Raw genomic sequence first — 26,887 nt, 5'->3', positions numbered from 1 at the left:
AAAGCTGAGGCTGTAAAGGGGCACTCAGCACACATAAGGACAACACGCAAACAGTCTGGCCATAGGTCCAGACGGCAAAGCCTCGTTAGTCTCCAAAACGCAGTTCAGGGTGTACTACGTATAAGTGAGGTTGACAATTGGGTGTACTACGTGGAAGGATCACTCCTTACACCCCAGTCGCACACATACAGAGGCTGTGGAAGATCCAAGTTTGAGCCCTGCTCGTGAGATCACTGCTGGCAAATTGCACAGCGAACCCACATTTCATCTTCGGGCGGGACTTTCGGCAAACAATTCACCAGAACTGGCAAGGTGTATAATGAATGATTTAGAGGTATAAGATGTTGTTACAATCGCTTGCATAGAAGAAGTTTCATTATCAGATCCATGATACGAAGGTATTTTGTTGGATTGTTTACCTGGCACTCCTGGCTCCAGTGATGACTTTCTATTGTCTCGGCTGGCACATTTTGTTTTCCTTGCTCTTGCTGTAAGAACAGTTGATTGTCCCCCTTGCCCTATGTTAGACTTCCGCAAGGGAGGAAGTGGAGAAATCAATCCATTTCCACAGACTAATTGTAAGAGGAGTGGGGCTTCTAGCCTAACATAACAAATTAGGCATCTAGACTTACATCTGCAACTAAATTAGGCTCATTATGTTTCATTTATAATTAAGGTTTCTCAAACATAATACTACGTTTTTGGCACTTCCAATTGTTTCACCACCATAAATTCTTCCTTTCTGGAATCCTGATTCATACCCTTTCCAATGATGTATCATACATATTTGTATTAGGAAGGGTCGATTCGACATTCTTACCCCTTGTGTTTCAACATTGTTCCGCAGCGCCCAAGTCAGAATGTAAGCCTATCTAACTCTTGCAACGCTCAATTAGTGTGTTTAGGTTGCTTTGCCTTAAGCCGACCTCCTATACTCCGGCAAAGGTTTGAGCATTTTCCATGTAAGCTTATGGGGTTTCGGGGTTATTTTGGTCACGATTATCTCGATAACCAGTCAACAAAAAAATTTCATATTTTAACTAAACACTGAGAAAGGATGTTTCTAGAGAACCACTGATTAATATTTTCATTTTCTGCATCAACGTCCGCGCACTGTGTGTCAACGTCAACCGGACTGCGTTGTCTAGTTCGAGCGTCAGACCGACCTCCTTCTCCGGGGGACTTTTGTGTCATCCCTGATCTTTCGAGCAAATACTGTCAGTTTGTATCACATGGATTACAAAGACCAACTCTACAACGAGATCTTTCGTTCTCTTAAAGCTCCAAACACACGAGGTTGTGCTCCGACGTGGCAACAGCGCGAACTTCTTCCACCCGCCAAATTTCATGGCCGTGCGATTAGATACGTGTCTGTGTTGCGTTTGTTCAGCGAGGTTGCGTACATTCAGGATAAACCTGCAGTTTTCGAGAACTCGTAGCGTCAATCGAGCTCTGGGCTCGCCCTCCTCCCTTTCCAAATCAGAACCGGCCATTCCTGTACACAGGACGTCCTCATGAAAACAGCGTTTCTTCGTTGTCGTTCTTCCTCTACTCCCCTCCCTTCTCTCTCCCACGTCTCACCACTTCGTTAACAGCGAGTAATAGTGGGAGGAGTGTTGTAGCCTAAGGGGTAATAAAGAGAAACAATGGAGATGAAGAATTAACCTCTCGGCAGGGAATCGAGCCTGTCAGCGTTCTTTACACTCCAGAGTGTGGCCTTCAATTAGTCTCCATTTGCACTTGACAGAAGAAGTGCTGGGCCACCATTAACTCGTGGAGGGGCAGCTTCTGGTATATTGGACCTCCTGACACGGTTTCCGTTCGAGACAGTGGTCACTGGTGATGCTGGGGGTAATTACGCACCCTCTTTTAGCCAGCCTTACTGGAGAAAGAGGAAGTCAGAGATATTAAATGTCTTAACACCCCTTAACGAATTCCATGTGCGATAGCTAAAGCCATGAAAGTAGTCCAGTCAGGGTCACACCATTTACCTACAGCGTTGCCAATAAGCAACAATTTCAACTTTCAATAATAATTCCGAAAAAAATGTTGCAAAATAGTACTTAACGTAAAGAACTTTACGAGGTATTTTTAAAACTGAAATACTTTCTTGGTGATTTAGAAAAAATAAAAACGTGTTTTTTTACTTCAAACTGTAAAAAATAATGGAAGCAGCGTCACATGAGGGTTGGAAAAAATAATGAAACATTCGTTTGTAATAAAACATTGCAAATTAATTTTAGTAACTGATAACGTGGAGGATGGGTGAACTGTAAGTGTGCATGTATGGCTGACGCTGAAGGTATTTATTTATAACTACTGTGCTGTGGACATATCTAACATTAATAATAGTCGGATGGTAACGTCATCGTCTCGTAATCATGGGTTTCTGGGTTTGATACCGGCGGAGACACATAGTGATTCGGATCCAACTGTAGGTCCAGTTCCGATTAGCCTATATGTGCATAAGGAGAATTTGAAGCTAAAAGGCCGAACTAAAACTTGGAAAAGCATATTTACGAATGGAAGCTCTAAACATGATCTCACTCAGGAAATATCGTTGGAAGACCTCACCTCATGTAGGAATTGGGGTGGCAGACAAGGCCTCATAGAGAAATGAGGGCTACAGACATGACCGCCTACAGGAACGAGGGCTACAGACACGAACGTTTACAGGAACGAGGACTACAGACACGATAGCTTACAGGAACGAGGGCTACAGACAAAATCGCTTACAGGAACGAAGGCTAGAGGCACGATCGCTTACAGGAACGAGGGCTACAGACAAAATCACTTACAGGAACGAGGGCTACAGACACGATCGCTTACAGGAACGAGGACTACAGACAAAATCGCTTACAGGAACGAAGGCTAGAGGCACGATCGCTTACAGGAACGAGGGCTACAGACACGATCGCTTACAGGAACGAGGGCTACAGACAAAATCGCTTACAGGAACGAGGGCTACAGACAAAATCGCTTACAGGAACGAGGGCTACATACACGATCGCTTACAGGAACGAGGACTACAGACAAAATCGCTTACAGGAACGAAGGCTAGAGGCACGATCGCTTACAGGAACGAGGGCTATAGACACGAACGCTTACAGGAACGAGGGCTACAGACAAAATCGCTTACAGGAACGAGGGCTACAGACAAAATCGCTTACAGGAACGAGGACTACAGACAAAATCGCTTACAGGAACGAAGGCTAGAGTCACGATCGCTTACAGGAACGAGGGCTATAGACACGATCGCTTACAGGAACGAGGGCTACAGACAACATCGCTTACAGGAACGAGGGCTACAGACAAAATCGCTTACAGGAACGAGGGCTACAGACATGATCGCATGCAGGAATGGGACAGAAGATGTGACCGCATATGAGAATGAAGGGGCAGAGTAATCTGTAAGATAGCATTCAACTTATCGTTTATGATTAATGGATTAATTTCTTTGAAATGTGATTTCATTCTTTCTGCAAACTAGAAATAACGTGTTTGTATTTTTTCACGTATAATCGGAAGAAAAAGTCGTCATTACCTTAATTGATTCAGACATAGCGGCATTTGCATTCAAAGTATCTAAATATCTCGACCTAATTGTCACGCCACGGAGCAATTAAAAATTATGTATAAAGCACAAAAGTTTTAATTACATTACGAGAAGAGACCAAGACAAATTCTTTGGTGAGTTTGTTTTTAAGGTTTGAAGTGGGCTAAGTGAACTTGCTACGGCATTTTGATAGTTCACGTAGCCCTAAGCAAATAAATTAATTTCGTATGATGTTGCAATTTGCAATTCAAGTCCAATTTACAGAAACTTCAAGGAAATGCTTTCGAATCCACAACTACGTTTACTCAGACTTGAAGTGGTCAGCTGTGCATACGCGCTCCAGTTTGTGGGACGAGGTTCCCTTTATTTTGAAATCTGAAAACAAAACACTCACTGCTTCCAGAGTTGCCAGACTGAATTTGAATGTTTTGCTATCATAATAAGCACTAAAGAAGAACCAAAACAAAGCATTTCGAAGGCTTTCCATTCGAAACGGTAGTCATTATTCCATGTGAAACTTCGAAAGGGTTCTCACGCGAATGCTTCAACTACCAGGACACAACGGTTTTCTCTATGCGAGTGCTGCTTTCCTTCATATATGTCAGTGAAAAATCACGGTGCTTACTTAGTTGATTATTAGCAGAGGATTTCTGTCGAACTTTAAGGACACTCGTGCAGACAAAATTTGTGCCATCAATTCATAACAATTTTCTCTGGCACACTAACAACACTTGTGCACGCATCTAACTGTTTTGGCTGTTCGCTTTTCCCTTTGTTTTTAGCCTATGTTGCTACAACTTAACACTAGAAAATTGCTTAAAAAAGTGATGAAATTTCTAAAGAAATTATTCGAACATTTCGAAAGAACCAAGTATTATTCGAGTTTCGATTATTTATTCAGAACACAGGCATCTAGTTCTAGATTAGCAAAGTGAATTGATTCAGCGTCATAGCCATTGACCAACTTGATGCTACCAGAAGTAATAGTTACACAGGAACGAGATTAGAAGGGGGAACAAAAACCAGAAAAGGCAGAGAGGTAGATGGGGGAGGAGTAAATTAACATTATTATTATTAGGGAAAGGATTATGGACAGGAAAGTGAAAAAAAGGTCCTGAAAATGTTTTCAAGAAGGTGGAAAAGAAGGTGCTGATAAAATGCCTTTAATCAGGTATAAAGCCGTTACATTAACATTCTTTATTCAATGCTGTAGCAAATAACATAATTAGTAAATTCCCACATATAATTATATTATACCAATTTATAGCTCGCATTCTGCTCTACAAAATGAGACTACTGGATTTTATGGAGCTGCTCAAGAGTGAAAAATCATATTTATTTTTCTGTCCAATTTGTTAACAAAGCATGGAAGAAAAGGAAGGAAGAAGGTGCCGAAGCACGAAAGAGGTGGTAAATAGGGGATAAATGTGCTAATCTCACGAAAATGTGCAAAAAGGTGCAACAAAGTGTGTTCATTTTACTTGATTTCGTGTCTTAAAATACATATCTCAAACGATCGGTATGAAAGCAGCTATATTTTTGGATAGGTCCTGCACCTTAAAATCCGTTCCCTACTTATTCTAAGTAGTGTGTGTGTGTGTGTGTGTGTGTGTGTGTGTGTGTGTGTGTGTGTGTGTGTGTGTGTGTGTGTGTGTGTGTGTGTGTGTGTGTGTGTGTGTAATCACAAAACACACGTAGGCCTCCCCGATGGCGAAGTGATAGCGTTGAAGCTTTGTAATTGATACCCGTTGGAGGCACATAGAGGTTCGGATTCCATTTTAAACTTTAGATCCTGTTCCGATTACCCTTACTGTGCATAAAGTGGACTTAAAACACCAACTCAATCAATCAACAATACACACACACACACATGTATAATGCTTGGATAAAGAGCAACTTGCTCTTATACAGTCGCTTTACTGCGAGTATTGGCATTGCCATATCGATAAAATTTACATATAGAAATATGATGTTATTGCAAGGAATAAGAAGTAAACATAAGAAGGAATTAAGTGTTAATTAGCATGAATTGATTAAAATTCAAACGAAGTCTACTTGTTTTCGGACATTTTCTTGTCAAAGTTCTCTTTCAAGTTGTCCTAAAAATTCAAAAGGTAATACAATATTGTGTCTAGCAATTGTCATTCACTGAAATATTTTTCTAAATTTTTTAAAGGTTGCGATGAGAGAACATGACCCCATTACTCCCTCTAGCTTTGCCACTGCTACCTTTCTGTTTGGCATAACGTTTCCAAGTTTTGTCATCTCTATACTCAGATACGTTAATCGAGATTGGACATACAGTAAAACCTCGTTAATCCGGGCTAATAGGGGGATAAATTGACCAGTTTAACGAAAGTCCGGATTAACTGAAATAACCTGAAAGAACAGTAGAAAGTGCATTAAAACTCCGTTTATAGCAACAAAATAAGTTTATTATGGTGTATTTAAAGGGCATAGGTCTAAATACACTATACAGTACAGTACAAAGTCTGCGGGAAACAGAATTTCATCAGTTGTTGACTACCTTTTCTTTGGGAAGTTGATTTCTAGCCACATTTAAAACTTTGCTGTCTTCTTCTTCTTCTTCTTCTTCTTCTTTTGCCTGTCTGGGTTAAGCGAAGTTCGGCTTATCGGGACCAGGATTAACGAGGTTTTACTGTACTATAATATTCTGTTAAATTTACATATGTGGTTTTCGATGTAGTTTCTAAAGATTCGAAATCATTACTAAGAGCTGTATAGGAGCAAGATGTGAAACTTTTACTATACCTATTTGTAGAAAGATAGTGTGTAATACCCTAATATCATACAGTACAACACATTTTTCTTAGTTATAATGTGGAGATGCGTGTCCTGTCCACCACCCACTCCCTACGTCTGTGTTAATAGGAGCCAGTCATTGGCAGTCTCTTATTCAATGTCTGTGGTTCTAAATAAAACAATGTTGCTTTAATAGGTGTTTTTTTTTTACACCGAATAAACATTACGAACACGCACAAAAAAGATTCTGCGTTGTACGTTTACTTAACATGAATTTGTGTAGGTAAAATAATATCTTCGAAGTCAGACTCGTTATTGCTGTGGGGATACGAAGGTATGAAGACCACGTAATTCACTCTTGCTCCAGAAGATGGCAGTGTAGTACGCCCGAACGTGCTGTATGTATTACACTGAATGGGAACATAAAAATGCTTCGGATACTTTCATTTGTTACATTCGGTACAGTTCTCTCGTTTACGAAAGTTGCACATATATGTACTAATCTGTATATTATGTAGTTATCGGTGATATATTCTTAGATAAGATTATTCCTTTGTTTTCTTTCATGTCAAGTGGTTTATTATATCATGACTCCGAAAAACAGATTGCCTGATGTTTTATTCTGTATCTTTCTTAACGGTATCTACTTGTTTACCTTTACTGTGTAAATAACTCGATAGCTGATGGCTGATTTATCCACCTCCTCCACTTTAATACCTCACTGACAGTAACACCCTCCAAATTTTCCACGATACCCCGTGTCAAATTTATGGTCATTTTGGTGCAGAAGTTATGTACGTACACCTTCCTTAAAAATATATATTCCGGATTGTTTGTTTTCTCTCTTTCTTCTGCTTATTCTCTTTCGTCTCTCTCTCTCTCTGCGATGAATTCAGGATGTGGCCCGGGGGGAAAATCCCCTCCGGAAATAGAAAAGTCCCCCCCCATGAAAATTTAAATAACCTGGCAGAGAATACGGAAGCATGTTCACTTTGGTTTCTATCATTCACTTTAATTTAACTTAGAACCAGTGGCGTGCCCAGGATTTTCGAAAGGGAGCGGTTATATACACTTTTTCTGGTAGTCAGCCTTCATTTTACCATATTTTCCTACCTTGGTCGTTCTCTTCTTTTTAGGAATACTGGGCCAAAGGGAGGGATTATGACCCCCACCAACCAACCCTTCCTTGGGCACGCCACTGCGTAGAACGTATTTTTCTGTGGTTTTTTGTAAATAATAAACACTGTTTCAGTCTTCTTTGTAATTAAAAGTCAAAATAATGATCGAATTTAAATATCGTCCATTTTGAAAACTGCTAACTGCTAACTAACTAACTAACTAACTCTCTAGCCTTCTTAAACCCGAAGGTTCATGGCTGCAGCAACACAGGCCTTCCATCTTTCCCTATCTTGAGCAAGATCTATATACTCTTTTCCATCCCTACCGATTTCCCTTAGGTCCATCTCAACGTTGTCCCTCCATCTTCGTCTTGGTCTTCCTACAGGTCTCTTACCATCAGGTTTCCCAACAAGAATCCTTTAAACTCCTCTTTCCTCTCCCATTCGTGTCACATGGCCTGCCCACCTAAGTCTTCTTGATTTAATTATTCTAATAATATCTGGACATGAATACAAATTATGTAGTTCTAAATTATGTAACCTTCTCCACTCACCTGTCTCCTCATCCCTTTTAGGTCCAAAGATTTTCCTAAGGATCTTATTTTCAAATACTCTCAATTTATGTTCCTCTTTCAATGTAAGGAACCAAGTTTCACATCCATATAATACTACAGGCAAAATTACTGTTTTGTATATTTTAACTTTTAGTTTCTTAGATATTAAACGAGAAGACAAAACTTTATGAAGAGAGAAGTAACATGCATTTCCTGAATTAATCCTACTTTTTATTTCCTCCTTAATATCATTTTCATTTGTTAGTATTATTCCTAAGTACTTGAATTTGGAAACTGGTTCAAACGAGTTGTTATCAATAATTAGATTTTGATTATTACCTAACACTTGGTTTCGGCCTGTAAGCATATATTTAGTTTTCTCTTTGTTAACTTCCAAACCTATCTCTTTAGCAGTTTTGAAAAATATTTTAGCATTATTCTTAATTGTATTCACATCATCCCCCAGTAAGTCTACATCATCTGCATATGCTAACAACTGAGTCACACCATTTAATTTTAGTCCTTCTTTAGTTTCTTTTACCTTCCTAACAGCATATTCTAAGGCAAAATTAAAGAGCAATGGAGATAATGCATCTCCTTGTTTTAACCCATCATGAATTGTAAATTTGTCAGACATATTAATACCCATGCTAACATATAATAAAATCCCATGTAATTGAAACAACAACGCGTACGTGAGCGCATTGTAATGTGAGCTGGATTGTTGTAACAAATTGCAACTTCTATTTTAAAAGTTAGTGGTGGTGACGTGCTTGTGCAGTCTTATCGAAATTTACATTTAATTACACATCAGAGTCAAAGGGCAAGTTAAAAATATTAGTGTTGTTTTTATTACTGTTACAATTTGATACCTATGACATTGTCGTCCGTGAAGGTTGATTCAACACTTCTCTCTCTCTCTCCTCCCCCCAAGGACGCCCATAGGATTTTTTTGTCAGGGTGGAGCAGGGTAAGATACTTTGTATTTTATTTTTTAATACTGTTGTTAATATTATTATTGTTATTAATATTATTATTTTACGAATCATAAAATTGAATTGAAAATACTTGGGCGTTGTTGACAAGTGTGCTTCCTTTCTATAAATATCTATCACTTTGCTGATGATTAGTTCTTTGTCTTCTTGTACTTTTCACAATGCACAGATACCACTTATATTTCAAACGACGTGACTTAAAAATGGTTAATTCTTAGTTTTTTCTGCATTATAAAAGTGTCTGAACTTTCTTGAAATACAACCGCTTTTATTCCAGAAGTGCAAAAACAATCACTCGAGGGGGAAAGAGTGTGTAGAATTCCAGATTTTTACTACATCGGGAAATTTCGAAAATTTTCTGTCCCGAAAACTTCTAGCGTTACAGTTTCACCATTCGAATTACATGAACTTCTCCCCCTTGCGGACACCCTTGCTCTCTCACTCTCACTCTCTCTCTCTCTCTCTCTCTCTCTCTCTCTCTCTCTCTCTCTCTCTCTAGTGGCGTATGCTGAACCTAAGACCTGGACTAGCTCACTATGACACCTGGTCCTAGGCTATGGAGGAAGGGAGAAGACTCTTAGTAGACTCATTCTTGACGTCTTCAAGAAAGCCACGTTGCCATCCCAACGGTAGTCAGGTTGCAAACTTATAAAAATTCATGTTGTCAACTTCTAAGAATTCAGGTTGCCAACTCCTAAGAATTCAGGTTGCCAACTCCTAAGAATTCAGGTTGCCAACTTCAGAATCGCCATTATCTTCTTTTCAAATAAGATTAATTCACACAGTTTATCAGAGATTTCTCTTCATTATTTTACTTTCTAGGCTTTAAGCTTCGCAGATAGCCAAGCTAGCCTGAAACATAGGCTCCTGCTCTCTCTCTCTCTAATTATATATAATTATTGCCGCCTTTCTCTCGCTTTTTATTTCTATTTTTTTCTCTCTCACACAATCTCTCTCTCTCTCTCTCTCTCTCTCTCTTCTATTTTTCTCCCTCCATCTTTCTTTCTATCTCCATTTCCTTCCTCTCATTCTCGAACACTTATTTCATCTCCCCTTTTCTCCCTTCCTTAACACTTTTTCTTCTTCTGATGACACATAAATATGATGCCAATGTATCCCGCTTGTTTGATTTTAAGGGCAGGAGGAACAGTTTGTGTCCATCCAAACGGGAGGACCTGAAACCGCCTCTCTCCCACCGATCTTTCCACGCGGCGAGCTGGAGAAAGAGAAGTCTGTGCGCTGGATGGTCGTAGGAGGAGGAGGGGGTCGTAGCATTGTGCTTATGGGACTATTATTTTACTTGTTCTCTTTGGAATACCAAACTTCCATTGGCGTTGAAAAACACGACAAAAAGAGGACAGGTTGATGATTTTGTTTGTGTTAGGAAAAGTCGAAATTTCCATTTTATTAGCCTAACTTGAAGTTGTTTGTCCACAAGGAATACACGGGAGTCTATACAGGGTGGCTCAATAAGTCACTTAACACCCCCAGTACAACGCCACTGCGGCTTGGAACGTGAAAATGGCGATGACCAATCGTTATCAGGCCAAGGGGGAACCACATTGACGTCACCCGCATGGTCGGCAGCCATCTTGATGTACGCCATCTTGAATTCAACTTCAGAAATTTAAATGGGAAGGGGGTCGTGCGACATATCAAAATGGGCTAGAATTTCACCAGGAAAACAACTGTGACATTTGTTTTCACCTAACTTTAATTGTTGCAGAGTTAACAATACCACAATGTTATGGCTCAATAAGTCACTTAACACCCCGAGTACAAGGCCACTACGGCCATTTAAATTTCTGAAGTTGAATTCAAGATGGCGGGCATCAAGATGGCTGCCGACCATGCGGGTGACGTCAATGTGGTTCCCCCTTGGCCTGATAACGATTGGTCATCGCCATTTTCACGTTCCATGCCGCAGTGGCGTTGTACTGGGGGTGTTAAGTGACTTATTGAGCCACCCTGTAGATAATTTCATTATATTTTTTATCGTATCTAGCTTAATAACTTTAAAAACCGCTTCCACATGCAACATGGGGAGAAATGTATACTATCTTGGCCTTTTCTCAGTAGCAGTCCCCATTCCGATGATATTTAAATAAATGCATGCCTGTTGTGAAACTGTCACTCTTTGCCTTAACCCCCGTTAGTGCCATGCTATTATCTTGTATCATTTCATTGTGCATGTAATGGAAGGGAAAAAATGCTGGGCCCCGTGGCGGAGTGCTTAGCACATCGCGCTACGACGCCAGGGGTCCCGGGTTCGAATCTTGGCCTGGGCATGGATGTTTGTGAGTCCATTCATCAATTTCATCATGTTATCTATTATCAAAATCAAATGGAAGGAAAATATCAAATTTAAACTTTTTTTTTCATTCTAGGTCAACGCGTGGCAGTGAAAATATTGGAGAATGTCGCCGACAATGTGGAGGAAATCGAAGAGGAATTCCTCGTGCTCAAAGACCTCAGCATCCACCCCAACATCCCTGCCTTCTACGGCCTCTTCCTTAAGAAGGGACCGACCAACGAAGAGGACCAGCTGTGGTTCGTCATGGAGGTAAGCGACGCTGTTTCCAAACCCTTCTGTCTCCCAGCACGTCTGCATTGCTCCGATTAACGCTAACCATTGATACGAAACAGAAGTTACTTAATACGGTTGTGCAATAGCGAGACGTGACATGCACACGGCCATTTTCTATTTTTTAACTTTTGCTTCGTTCCAGTCTAGGAAAAACCAGGCCAATCATGGCCTTAGAGATACTTATATACGGGCCTCACACCAGCTTCCTTGACGTCACAGGATTAGTCAAGTATAGTCCATTTACAATATTTAACAAAGTGTATTATAAGAGTATAATATTTATTGTTCTGACTGAATCGTCCTTTCTTATTCGCTCAGAACGTTACTATCACATAAAGAGCATTTCAAATGTTATGTGGCTTTAGAAAATACGTAAATAATATTGATAAAAACAAAATCCAATCTTTACCGTTCGCATAATGTACCTTTATTTTCCAAATTACCAAGGGAAAAAAGGGATAGAGATAAAACTTTTAGCATACAATTGAAACTTTCTCTAAGTTCATAATAATTATCATCGTTAATATATAATTGCTATTGAATTGATGTGGAATAAATACTTACAATTCAAGTTATGCATGCAAGACAATTTTGTAAAAGTTTACGTACAGAAGGTTAAGGAAAGAGCTTGTAAGATTGGGATTTCGTATTAAATAAACTTTCCAACTTTGGAAACTCAATTCCCGTGTGCAATTTGAATAAATGTTTAATGTTCTAGAAATCCGGTAAATATTTGGCTGCACAAACTTGACTGGTTTGATTGTAGGTTTCAATCTTTTTAAATCAGTTTTCGTATTAAAATTTTTACATCAAGCAAGGACAGAAAGCGTACACATACTAATGCAACAAACATACCAGCCTAACCTATTCGAAATACGTGGATGCTAAGAACACTGAACGTAAATAATCTAACAGTAATTCAAGCCTATGAAAAGGCATTTACGATCACACGGAAAATGAGAATATTAATGCAAGCAAGAGGCAACTTACTTTAATTAAGAAGTCCAAAGCAAAAAAAAGGAGAACACAATAAAAAAACCTTATGTTCTATCTGGAGAATATTGTTAGAAGAATTTCGTATTCTAAAATCCTTAACCTATATCTCTTTTCGGAAGACAAGTTAGATATAGTAAAGGAATATCAGCGTGTGTATGTACAGCAGGTTATATGTAAACTAAACTAATTACGAACTTTCACTCCCATAGATACAAATGTAATAATCAGACAAATTGCAAAACTATCCCTTAGATTACTTCAACAGGTTTTGAAACAACTGTATTACGAGGGTACCTGGACATATTTTCGATAAGCTAATATTTTATAACTGACTTTTGACGTGTTCAGCTTCAGCAATGTTTGACTGACCTGAAATGTACCCATTTCATTTCGGTAAGTGAGAATATTTCTTCTTTAAGAGAAACTTTAAAACTGAAGTAATTTAATGAACTGCAATCACGTGGTATAACCACAAGTGGGACGCTCCTGTAATTACTTCCATGGCCTCGTTCATCGTTTTGCAGGACCACATATATTATCCACAGCCATGTTCAAGAGACTTTTGAACAGAGGAAGTTAGTAGAACAATGCGTTGTAGGTCATCATCGGAAAGACAAGCGTAGAACCTCGTAAGTTCGGAGCAAAACAACAACGAAAAAACAGTAGAATCATGAGTATTGCCTAGTTAAAGGTTAATCCTGGCAATTTCAGTGAAGATCGTTAAGGACACCAGACAGAAATGAGTGCAAAGGGGGTGGGGGGGGGGGGGTGAAAAGCTTTCTGGGGAAGAGGGTCGGAATTACATTTACGACATATCTTTGTAAAATCGCAACGAGACGCAGTGTGTTCAAGTCTCGTTAGAGTTTTAAAGTTTCTTTTAAAGTCCACTTTATGCACAGATACGTAGGCTAATTGAGATGAAATTCAGTTTAAAGTAGGATCCGAACCACTATGTGCCTCCACCGGGTATTGAACGCGGGACACCTTCATCGCAAGGCGACGAACTTACCACAGCGCGCCATGGGGGAGGCCCACGGCCTCGTTCGAGACTTTGGTACACTGTTAAAAATGTTTACCTAAACCAACTTGCGACTTCTTCACACATACCAAGATAATATGTACTTGATTATTTATAGGTAGATAAATCATAATATATTTTCTTTATAGTAATTACAAAATTGATTCATTGACAATTGAGATCCGACGGGAGATTCGTAATTGAATGCATATTCAGAATAATTTTTTTTTTCGAGGGTTCGTAGCTTCAAAACGTAGCGGCAATCAGAAAAACGTGGGTGTTGTTTATACTACATATTTCGAGTCTTCAGAGGAGGCCAATCGGAGACCGAGACCTCTTTAATACTTTTATTTTAACAGAGTATTTATTTCATTATAAATATAGCAAGCGAGCTCATCAATTGCGTAAACATAATTTAAAGATTTAGCGGAAATATTTGAACTACTTACATTAATTTAATGAGATAACATACCACGATGCGTGGATTTACTATTCCAGAACTACTTGCTATTGCACAACAACAATTACTTGAGGTAATTGGGTATCTCTGTTTGTTTATAATGTACTTCTTTTCTTTTAACAGCTGTTGTTACGTTAGAGATCTTATGTCTCTACGGGAATAAACTTTCCGCTTACGCTCGTTTAGCAGTTTGTTAGCGCAAGCACTGAAGCTTCTAAAGCGTGACGTCATACTTAATGTTTGCTCGTTTCTACAGTATGCACACCGTTGTTTTGTACCGGCGGGAGGAGGCTGTCCATGGGAGGGGGTTCGAATCTATACATCGATCCCAATGGAAATAAGCACCGTTCATTTCAATGTATAAAGAAACAGAAATGTTGTTATTTGTATTGTTAATAACATAAATAAACTGCAGTTTGTATTCGAACAGGGTAACTAAAGTAAAAACTGCGTTAGATCGAAAAAAAATTGAGTGTAACCAGGGGTTCCGGGTTCGAATCCAGGCATGGGCATGGGTGTTCTCATGCCTCAAGTTCGCGATTAGCCAAAAGTGGCAGAAAAGCGAAGTGAAATAAGCCAAAACAATCAATCAGTCAAATTGAATGTAAAACACAAGAACCAGAGTATGTTTTAATATGTTACTATTTAATCGAAGGAATAAATGGTTTCGAGATTTTCAAAATTCAAAAATTCAGATTTTTACGTGAGAAATCACACAACATAAATTTTGCAACTAAATTTCCTCATCCGCCTAACTCTTAAAAGCTTTCTTGAACAAGTTGTGTGCAAGTTAATAACTAAATAGAATGACTATCCATTTCAGTACAGCCGAACCCTGTGGCCGAGTGGTCGTCGACCTTCGTGGCGGAGTGGTTAGCAGAGCGCGCTACAACGCCAGGGGTTCCGGGTTCGAGTCCCGGGTAAGGCATGGGTATTTGTGTTTGTCCAGATGATAAGAAACTGAGAAACTGTAGCAATTGAAAAGTGTAAAAGTGTGAATGGTGGGGGATACCTCCGTCTAGGGGGTATTTCTTTAAATATATATATAAAAAAAAGTGGTTAGCACAACGCGCTGCGACGCCAAGGGTCTCGGGTTCGAATCCCGCTCGTGCTTGGTTGTTTGTGAATGTCCATTCATCAATTTCATCACTCATCCCCATCTTCGCAAATTAGCCAAGCGGCACAAAACGCGAAGTAAAATAAACTAAATCAATCAATCATTTCAGTACACTAACTTGAAATGTAAAAAATAAAAAAATAAATAAACAATGAAAAACGGTTGTGCTGGATATTCTCTCATCTGCTCGATGTATTTTTGATAATTCTAAACCAGGATCAAGAACAGAAGTGGCTAGCGTGCAACTCCTTCATAACTTTCCAGTCACCGACCAACCAGGAGCTGGTAACATTGAAGTCCGGTGGTTACTGGCCGCAATTTCGAGTTTAAGGTCAGATCAGCCTTTTCTCGCTACTTCCAGTTTGCCCGAGCAAAAACCGCACAAGAAAAAAGCGAAAGACAAATTGCGATTTCTCTCTGCCTCCGGTTTTTGTTTATGTTGAGAAAGGTCAGGGGCAAAAAGCACCTCACAATGCCAATGGCAAGGAGTAGGGGAAAAGTCGTGGGACGTTTCGATGCAAATGAATCCGCCTGATTAGCTTCGCTGGCCGGCCACTCGGTTTTGATATCGACTCGTTCCCGCGCCTCGAACTTTCCACCAGCCTCGATCGTTGAATTAATTGTCCAGGAGAAAGTGTAAAACTGGATCACCCTAAATTTTCACTTTGCTTTTACGCGTGCACGTACGATCAAAAGAAGTATTGAAATGAGGTTCCAATGTTGTTGTTTTTTAAAGTTTGATTTGAAATCAACCTCTGCAGGCTACTCGCAATCAGACGCAAAGATAACAGTATAGGCAAATTGTCCACCGCTATTTTCGTTCCTCATTTTGTGTTTTTTATGGAAACGAGCACAGTATTACCAAGCAAATTGTCCATCACCATGTTTATTGCATTTGTTTTAAGCCGTCTGTACAGTGCGATCCATGAGTATTGCCGTGCAAATTGTCCATGACTATTTTCTCTTACATCCTATGTGTTTTTAAGCGATGGATTTTTATGTATGCTGGTGCAGAAGTTGTCAACAGCTTGTTTTGAGTTTTATTTTAATTCTTGAAGCTCTTATTGGGTCAAATAAAGTGCACGAACATCGAACATGGTGATGGGCAATTTGCACGGTAATACTCATGGATCCCACTGTACACGATCAAATTGTCATTGAACAAGAGTATCCATGACTCAACAAAAATCGACAATTGAAAGTCGTTGAACAGCGTTCTTATCGGAAATCTTAAAAGGTCTGAAATTGGACCCATACAATCAAAGAAAATTTTGACAAGTTCACATTTTACCAAAAGGTGGCAGTGTGTACGGAACGAAAATAAATAGACTAGCGATTAGCCTTAACGTAGATTTTGATATTCTTTCCAAAGGAAGACGTAGGCTATATTAAAAACTCGAAAGAAGTGTAATGTTTATGTATTTTCTCGGTATTATAGTCTAAATATAAGCTGAGACACCAGAAAAACAATGTGAACACAAAGACAAGATAATTTCATAAAATCTCGTTTCCACACATACATACGTAGTAGTACAGAAAATGAAACTAGTGTTCACTATGGTAGTAGTTTTTAATTTTGTTTATCTAAACTACAATTTAAAATCAACACGAAATATTACATTTTACGGTTCGTTATCAAATATATTTTATAATCACTGCTGTAGAAATATACACTATTCTCTGTTGCATAAATATATACAGACGAGAATGTTCCACCGCTCCTCCTAACCTTTCTCGCAAGTCGGAACACTTGTTTTCACTTTCCGCGTCTTTCTCTTTTCAACAGAACAGAAAAAAAAATAGCTTTCTGTGCACCAATTCCTATTTAGAAATTCTTGGACAGTAACCACGAATGCGAGTAAAAAACATGGCGTGTACTCTGACGTCAATTCCCTTAAGTATGGCATTCAAGGAATTGTTCGTGTTTCATTTGATCGTGCACAGATAGATATACACAGAACTTCAAGAATTGAAACGAAAGGGCAAATAGTTTTTGAAACTACGCACATAGGCGTGTGCACGGGGGGGGGGCAATGGGGGAGGGGCAATTGCCTCTCTAATTAGCATAGAGGTCCGCAGATTTTTTTCACAGAGGGGCAAGCAGTGTATTTTTCCAGAGGGTAAACGAGGCATATTACCCCTTATAATAGAATTTTTTCCCCCTTTCCAGACGTTCATGCCGCTATATTATACTTTCACCTAGAAATTTAGTGAAGAGGAATCTTATCGCCCTTATTAAACAATATTACAATCTTAAAGAAAATGAAGTAAGATGAAAGTTCAAAGTAACAACGAGGGAAGGGGGTTCATTGTTTCCTATGTAACTGAACTATCCCGCTTCGTTGTCTGACAAATTTCTTGTTATTAACACTCTCACTTACTTTATTCGTCAGTTATCTTGCCTCTATGTTATCGCAATTAATTATATATAAATGCAATAAAACTAAAACAGTGAGATGAAATTAGTTTTTCTTTCCCGACTAAACTTTAATCAAGTCTTTTGCCCCCCCCCTAATCAGAGGGTCTGCGCACGCCTATGACTACGCAGGATGTAAAAGTAGTCGTGCACAATTTCCTGAGCAATATTTGTGCATCTCACAAAATGTGAGCATTGTAATGGTCAATTTGCCTACTGTTGTATTTTCCGTTGTCTGAATAACGAATTAACGCAACGATGTAAGGTCGCGCACCGCCAAAAAATAAACACTGCATACAAAATATGGGTTGCTTTACACTTTAGTCAAAATTTTTAACGTAGAAACCCGTGACGTCACAGCTGTTGACGGTCGATGGCCCGAATTTCCGTGGGAACGAAAACCAGGACGTTTTTATTTATATTTTCACTACTTGGTAAATCGTGCGGGACCACTGTTCTTCAAGGATCATGAACGCGTTCAATAACAAGAAAAAATATATACTTGTTTATCCGTTTACAAAATATTTGCATGACGCACACAGCCCAGAATCTTATCTCTGATAGGGAGGCGGCACACAAGAAAAGGGTTGAAACCACGGACGTTGTACTTTGATGCGAGGCGGATCTCTGTTCAGAAGGCAATTGGGACGAGACGAAGCGATTCCTGCACGGAATGAGAGTCACTGGAGTGGAGAGCTGCCTTCCAAGTTGCTGTGCATTGGTAATGTAATGACGCTCGTTAAAGCACATTATGTTCCGCGATGTGATTTTGGGAACTGGGGTACCCATCGTCCGCTCGGAAGTGGACATAGCCCCCGAAAGACAACGCAAAAGACAACAATTGGGAGTGGGATTCGATGACTGGGTTATGCAACGCTCCTTGCAACCATTCTCAGTTCCTTTACAGAAGCCTAGCTGCTTATCAGTGAGGCCCGGGGCAGCACAGCACGTGGGACCCAACTTCGTATATTTGGATAATGAATCCTTACTTCGATCACACAATAACTAGAAACTAAAAACTCCATGCTCAACAGCCCTCTAAGGGTCAAGGCTTGCCAGAACGGCTTTTTCATTGGGTGGCGCATCGAATCCAGTCACCGCTGTTTTCTGGTTTCGAGATCGGAGCACGCTACTTCTTCTTTTCAAGTAGGTTTCCAATGGGCCTGGTCAAAGCAAACTATTGTAGGTGGCAGCACCCCTGTTGTGTCCCAACGATTTTGATGGGCATTTGTTCTCCCATTTAAATACATGGGGAATTTGATTCTGAACGTACTGCTATTACATTACATTGCAAGTTTAATTTCATCTTAACCTCAGAAATTATGCCGGAACATGATAGATAAATAATCAATGCTGTGAAACTAAGAATTTTAATAAGACGATCGTCAACAACATTAAATATATCGGAACTCAAAAAAGCCTTAAAATTTACACAGGACTTGTTAACGTCATTTGCAGTTTTCACATTTTAAGTGCTTTATTGTTGTGATTCCACGGGATAACATACTTTTCCACGTGGCTAGTAAATATGGTCCTTTGTTTTATATACACACATTTAACATGAATAAAATATTATATGTAATAACTATTATCTTCTGCTTCATGTCTCGTAACCACTAGGGCTTCTTATTTACATGTATTATAATTTTAAAATTGTTGTTGCCCAAAAAAAAACAAAAAACAAAGGGCGAAAATACGAGGGGAAAATGTCTGCTTAATACAATGAAAACATACGTTAATATTATGTTAATATAATGTTATGTATATTAATAAATATCATGCGCTTACGCACTTAATACATTCTTTCTTTACAATTTTGGGAGTTTCTCCGATTCCTATTCGTGCCGTTGAATTACACATACTCGCAACCAGAAAAAAAACAACATAAAAAGTAGTGTAAACATTTAAATTTTTGTATTATCAACCCATGGTTCGTCGGGCTGATCACCCGTCACCCCAACACTGGTCTGAGACCTCCACGCTATAACAGGTGACGGCGGAACAGTGTGGGAGGGAGACCAGCAGTCGGTAGGTAAGCCAAGGCCCTTCAAGGTGCTGTAGAGCTGTGGGTTATGTTATTATCAACCCATGGCAGCTATAGGGACGACTTAAATGACGTCAAGTTTAGTGCTCTTTATTTAGCCCGTTTGCGCAACCCTGCCGTTGCGCTTTAGTATATTAATTCTTAGGTTCAGGAGAATGTAATTTTCGGAAACTTATGACTTGCTACATAATCTTAAAGCTTTGCTAAACCCATTTTTATTATCGATTTACACGAGAAATTGTTACCTTCATTGAAAGTAACGTTTCAATAGCCATCCCATCGCTCTCTAATGTACTCAACCAAATGACGAACGAAATTCTTTAGGGACACAACAAGGGTGGCGCGGCCACCGGAAAAGTTTGACAATGAACAGCCCCAGTGTCCTCACGACGCTGGGTCAACGCGGAAATTTTGGGGGCCCCACCGGAAATCGAAACCGGGAACGCTTGCACCAAAGGCGAGAGCACAAACCATTTGGCTACGTAGGAGCCTACACACTAACTATGTGAATATTAAAATGCATGTTCCCCCCACACCAGGAATTCTGGCGCCGCCACTGCGCTAATGCACGGTTAAATGGAATGAAGTGCTTCAAAGTGAATTCCATAGGGTAAATATTTAAAGAAAAAACTTTGTTTTATAAATTATGTTATGGAGTGATCGTTTACGTGCCCAAGGTAGAATTTGAAACACAAAAAACTATTCTAAATTGCATTTACTGCATTATGCATTTCTGGTCGGTATTTTTTTAATATTGAGGTTCCCACTGAAGTTTAGATCCCTAGTTCTATTACTTTAGAGAAGCTCAAATTCATATCCTGAAATGAAACCTAGGGAGCAATTGTCTCCTTGCCGTACGGACCGGCACGCCCCTAGGATTTTCCAATTCAGTAAACTATGCAAGTGCAGAAAATAAAGTAAAATTCGAGCAGTGAACTCTGTAGAAAATTTCGACCCGAGCTTTATTGAAAGGCTCACTCACGTTAAATCCAAGGAGTTGAATTTTACTAGCAATTGACAGCGTTCCTACGATGAAGCGGTTGTAGATGTCGTACCAGTCGACCTTAAACGCTTATATTTTGTTTTGTTTTTTTGTAATAGAGGTTGATGAACTCTGAAGCGTTATATCTTATAAATATTAACGACTTTGCTTGCATAGAGACTTGGAAGGGAAGCAATCTTCATTTCACTGCAGAGGCTGACTTTCCTTCGTCTGCCACTCTCGCCAGACAGGTTTAGTGACAGTGGTGGCAATCTTCATTTTTGGCACATTCCCAATCATGGGCTACGAATCCCGGGAACTGCATTGGCCACGATGATGATGATCACATAGGTACATGAGAAGTCTGAAATAACTGCTCCAAGTTATTATTCCTTGGAATAAAGATGGTCATGCATTAGCTCATGTATAATAGTTCGAAGTTTAGGGGCAATCCATAAAGGTGGATCTGTCGTCATAGCGCCGGATTTTGAAAACATTGGGTGCGGTTTGTTTTATAATTGTAATTTCCTGGTAGAGACATGGGTATAACTTGGGATCTATCTTTTGGGGGTGGTGGTGCAGAACCAAAAAGTTTCCTATCCCATAATAATTGCGTCCATAACTATTTTGCTAAATACCTGTTAAATTTGCAAAATCATAAAAATTACAAATTACTTTGTTTCTCAGGTCCGAGGTGGTTAACAAAAGTAGTACCATTAAGTTGTAAATTTTAAAAAAGTATGTAAATTCTTGGGGAGTAAGTGCTCCTTTGCCCCCGCCATGTTAAGCCTATGGGCAGACCCCAGCCTTAAGAAAGTTGTTGCCCCATGGAGTTAGTTTACGTTAGTCTCTGTACCATTCCTCAATATTAATATTTAGTAATTTTCCTGTTGGTTCATTTAAAAGCGGTATTTCGCAATAATGTTAGAATATAATTTGTACTGCTGTATACAATGCAAGCGAAAGTATACAATGACGGATATCGTGCCCCGATTATGGAAATTATATAAATGGTGTTTGCGAGCATCAGTTCATCACGTAACACTGAGAATGTACAAAAGTTACTGGGCGCTGCTTTTTCTTTTTTGCTCAACGTTTTAAAGTCAAATTCTTTAAATGCTCTTGCTCAGGAAGATGGAAAATAGTTGCGAGAATTAATGATTGATTGTTTTTTTTACTTCGCTTTCCTGATCCTTTTGGCTAATTGCAAAGAGAATTAAGTAAAAATTAGGGCTAAGAAATCCTGTACACATCTAAGTAAAGGAACATTCAATTACGTTATTGTATTTGTAATTTTATTATTTTACATCAGGCTAATCATGGCGATGAGGATGAATAATAATTAAATGAAACTGACGAAGCACTCACAAAGCAGCGTCCATGTCCACTGTCCAGAAAGTTGCTACTCGACCAAGGCGCCACATGCAACGTATATTGTCACCAAAAAGAAAAAAAACACTCAACTGCTAATGAGGAAATCTTCCTAACTGTTGAATGTAAGATTATTGAAAAACAGTATTACTTTACGCACCAATTCTACTTTGGTATTCGTAAACTTTTCTGAATTCGCTATGTTAGAACCAGTGGTGTAGTAAGGGGTTGGCGAAGTGGGCTACTGCCTGGCGCCTCGCACCTGAAGGGGCCTCGCGTCTCATGAACTTGATTCGAAAAATGTAATAATAGAAGTGAGAAAAAAAATTTGGAAAAGGGTAAATTTTGTGGGCAATAAAATTAAAGTATTCTGTTCTTATCTGACTTTAAATTCTAGTTAAACGCTATAATTTGAACGAATACGTCAAATCAGGGGCGTAACATACAGTTGAGCGGGTACTAAGCCTAAGGATCTCGAAAAAAGTAAAAATTATTGTCGTATTTCTAATGTGAAACATTTACGAAAAAATTCACGATAACTTGCTTGGACATTTTTTTCCCATTTTTTATTTTATTGAATAAAAAAAAAGACTGTCTTGTCCTTTCTTCTTTCTATTGACCTTGCATTCCCGATTTTAATATGTTAACAATAAAGCACCTCCAACTGCTACGAAGCAAGGCGTGAGGCATTAAATGCTTTCGTTTTTGTTTTTTTCAACTGAAGGAGGGCATGGATAATATTAGTAGTTCTTCCTTCCTCACATTTCAGCCCCCGGAAAACTGAGAAAGACAGTTTTAGGGTGAATGAAAGTATTAAATATCAATTTCGTCAGTACTTTATTATTATTATTATTTAAATATAATAATTTGCTGACGTAAGATTTTGTATCGATTAACATTGAGATTTGCCCAGGGCCTCGCGATATGTTGCTACGCCACTTGCATAGAACATTGTTCTGAGTACAACCATGCATTCGATGTCTTCAGTACTTGATACGTATTTCTGGTTTTAAGTAACTCACGTATGTGCAAATGAGGACTTGTACATGTCCATAAATTTAGCACAGGACGTTTTATATGAGAATGCAGTTCACTGGACCGAGATAGAACTTGATGTATTACCACAGTGGATCATAAAATGCATCAACGAGGAGACCGGATGCAGCTTCTTCTGTGGTCCTGTTCAAAATGCAATACGGGAAACCGCACAACACAATACAAGGTAGATTTATACAGGTGCGACCGGGTGTGAATATTTAATGAACATGTTAAATGACGTCACTCGGTAACCATTGCTTTCTGAAGAGTAATATTTTAATTTTAGGTTTTATTTTGATGTCAGCAGAACTTCCGGTCGTGTTTGTATCTCTGGGTTGCCCTCAAGGATCCATTAACGAGAGACCCCGGTGAGTGGCGTGCCCAGGATTTTCGAAAGGGGAGAGGTTACGTATACTTTTTTGAGTAATCGGCCCTCATTTTGCCATCTTTTCCTGCCGTTGACTTTATTTAGGCCAAAGGGGAAGGGGTTATAACCAGAGTTTTTAACGGTCCAGGAACTCATTAAATTCTAAAGGGTTCTATTGGGTTCCGCTGCAGGACCGGAACTTTTTTTCTCGCACAATTTAAATTCGGTCCAAGTAGCACATTGTTTCATTTGGACCCTATTTGAAGTGATCCGGAAAAAAAGTTCCTGGACTGTATTTAAATTCAGCAGGAAAAAAGGTTCCTGGACCGAATGTAAATTCAACCGAAAAGAAGGTTCCTGGACCGTATTTAAATTGATCCGGAAGAAAGGTTCCTGGACAGAATTGAAATACTTTACAGACAAAAAGGTTCTTTACGGTCCAGAACCCATTTATGCTTGCTCTCCTGGACCGGAATTGAATTTATTTAAAATTCCTGTACCTTTAACAACCCTGGTTATAACCCCCACCCACCCACTCCCCTTAGGTACGCCACTGAGTCGGAAAACTTGTTAGCTGAGGTTACTAATCTCATGAATTGACCAGACGTTCTGCATTCGCCCTCCGTGACGGAGCGTATAACGCGCTACAAAGCCAGAAGTCTCAAGTTCAAACCCTGGTTAACACATGTTCGTTCCGTTATTCCATTCATACTCATCGCCACAATAAACTCAAGAGGCAGAAAAGCATCGTAAGAAACGAAACAGAAAGCAGACACACATCTGTTATTACCACGATGCTGCATATAACTTCTTTTTTTTAAAATCCTATTCATGTCTGCATTTTGTACCCACTCCAACAAATTTACTTTATTAATATTTTTTGTTAAGACACACACACAACAACCATACCTTCCATGGTTCGAACCTGATACCAGATAGATATGTTATAGCACTCTGTGAATGTGATGAGCAGGGAACGGATTTATATGTAGTAGAAATGTGTAGTTATTTTCACCAAATTATGGAGTTAAATATGGACTTAAAATTTACCTTTTTAATAATATAAGACACTAGACAAGCTACATAAAATACAGACTCGGCATTGTAACTATTACTGAGACTGTCTTGAACAGAAGCGAAGTCCGTACGTGTGGCGTGCTAGAAAATCGTTGCTTCTGGGCACGCAACTAGTGGCAAGGGTGGGGTTAGCAACTTGCGACGTCACTTCTGACTTTGCCAGTTATTAGCAAGAAATTCGCTCAACTCTTTCGGTCACAAGGCGACATGTAGTTATTGCGCGAATATGGAGTATATGTTGAGAAATGTTCTGAAGTATGGAAATAATATGTAAAAATAACTAAAATACAGTAAAACCTCGTTAATCCGAGCCCCGATAAGCTGGACTTCGCTTAATCCGGACAGGCAAAAGGCAAAAAGGATAAAAAAGCAGAATGCAAGGTTTCAAATGTGGCTATAAGTCAACAATCACATTCGTCTTACTGCTCCTTAACTTAACGGTTTTACATTTTATTGTACTGTATAGTGTATTTAGGCCTGTGCCTTTAAATACACCATAATATACGTGTTTTGTTGTTATAAACGGAGTTTTAATGCACTTTCTACTGTTCTTTTAGATTATTTAAGTTAATCCGGACTTTCGTTAAACCAGTCAACTTATCCCCCCCATTAGTCCGGACTAACGAGGTTTTACTGTAATATGTAAATAACTAAAATATGTAAAATGTGAGCTAAAACCTAACAAACATGGAAAATAAAAACTTAATTTTTCGATTCTACATGCCACGATGCGTAAGATAATACAAAAATATAACTGATTTCAGCTTCATACACGTATGTTCCCTGGTGATGCGGTGCAGTTACGCATTAAGGGTCGACTTTCGAAGTTCCCGGGTTCGAGTCGCTACCTGGGCATGTGTGAACTTCTGAAACTTGTGGGGCATCTCATCATTAAGCATATGCAGTCTTATGAGTACCTCTCTAGCGAATTGTAATATGCAACATTCACTTAAGGAGCGTTCCATCCGGTATCCATATTCAGTTTACCAAAACTTCCCATTTTCTTGCTCGAAACTTCCGCAACGTGCAGGAAAGTCACTTTAATGTTTGTATTGTTTGAAAATCGAGGGAAAGAAAACATGGTGCGCATTTCTACAATTTAAAAAAATAGGAAGGAAAGGAAAAACGAAAGTTACCGTATGAATAAAATATCAAACTTATGATAAAAATATCCTGGCGGGTCCGAGCTAGAAAGTAATGACCATAATTGAAAAGAATCCGTCTCCACAGCTCATGTCGTTATCTTCGAAAACGGAGTCTCATATATCACACTGCTTTCTTAACGGCTTATTTTTTTTTATCCCCAAAACTTAGTGACACGCTCTAGAAAACGTGACTGAAGGAGAAACTGCAACTCGTCTTCACTATTTTTATGTCTACAACGAGTGGTATTTAAAACAGGTACCGAGACTCGCCAATTCTTTCTTATACGTGATATTTTTGCTGTCCATTTGGATAAAAAAAAGGAGGGAACCGCGTGAAAGCGTTCAGATGTTAATGCACTCTTCTCGAATGGCAACAGCGCCACGCCGCGGAGCAAGCTGGAAACTACAGCAATTGCAGGCACGAGTAGCCTCGCTGACGGTGCACTGACTTCGTCGCCGTGTAATCACGGGGCTTCGGTTCGAAACCCGGTGGAGGCACATAGTGGTTGTCCCAGTTGGCCTATCTGTGCATAAAGTGGACTTAAACTCAAGTTAAGACGCTCTCTCGAGTCGCCATCACAGTGGCGTACTTTTAAGGGAGCTTTCAGACCAAAGCGACAGGCGACACAGGGTTTCACATTGAAATTACGATCTACATGGGCACCTGCAGTCTAAAAAGCCATTCACTGTACAGTGGGATGCACAAGTATTGCTCGACAAATTGTCCATGACTATATTCATTCATTTTTATATGCCATCCTACATGTTTTTAAGGGCCAGAATTTTTACGTATGGCGGTCCAAAGGTTGTTTGACGTTTTGTTTCGATTTTTGAAACTCTCATTGTGTAAAACAAAGAATAAACATCGTAATGAACAATTTGCTTCATAATACTTATGCATCCCACTGTACACGCTCGACAAACAGACCTAGTGGACACGATGGACACTATTGAGAAAAGGGCGCAGACGAGAACCGAAACTTCGTGTGACTACTGTATGAAACGTTTTATTTCTGAAGTCGGTCTGAAAGTTCTCCAATGAATACAACGACTCGGTGGCCAGACGCATCAAATGGACGATTTTCGATCTCGTAACCGAAGTTCCCGGGTTCGAGTCCCGACTAAGGCAGGGGTGGAATCCGACTCCCTCACTCGCCTTCATAGTCGCGATTAGCCATAAGCGGAAGAAACGCTACACTAAAAACAAATATACAATTAAGTGGGAGCTTAGAAGAGGTTCATCTCCAGACCTTGATCTACAAAGGTCAAATGGTTTTGAGAAG

General features: G+C 39.4%; 1 protein-coding gene across 5 annotated transcripts in view; it reads left to right on the top strand.

Moving 5' to 3' along the window:
- ninaC (STKc_myosinIII_N_like and MYSc_Myo21 domain-containing protein ninaC) overlaps nucleotides 1–26,887 on the top strand; it is a 266,558-nt gene that overhangs the window by 142,520 nt on the left and 97,151 nt on the right. For all 5 annotated transcript variants that reach the window (XM_083139403.1, XM_083139402.1, XM_083139401.1 and 2 more), the window contains one exon: nucleotides 11,374–11,549. In XM_083139403.1, the coding sequence (XP_082995529.1) occupies nucleotides 11,374–11,549 (176 nt within the window). The remainder of the gene's footprint in view (nucleotides 1–11,373; nucleotides 11,550–26,887) is intronic.

The sequence above is a fragment of the Lepisma saccharinum genome, chromosome 17, assembly GCF_977018435.1.
Source record: "Lepisma saccharinum chromosome 17, izLepSacc3.1, whole genome shotgun sequence".
Lineage (NCBI taxonomy): Eukaryota > Metazoa > Arthropoda > Insecta > Zygentoma > Lepismatidae > Lepisma > Lepisma saccharinum.
The sequence above is the reverse complement of the archived record's forward strand: the minus strand, read 5'-3'. Positions and strand labels throughout refer to the sequence as shown.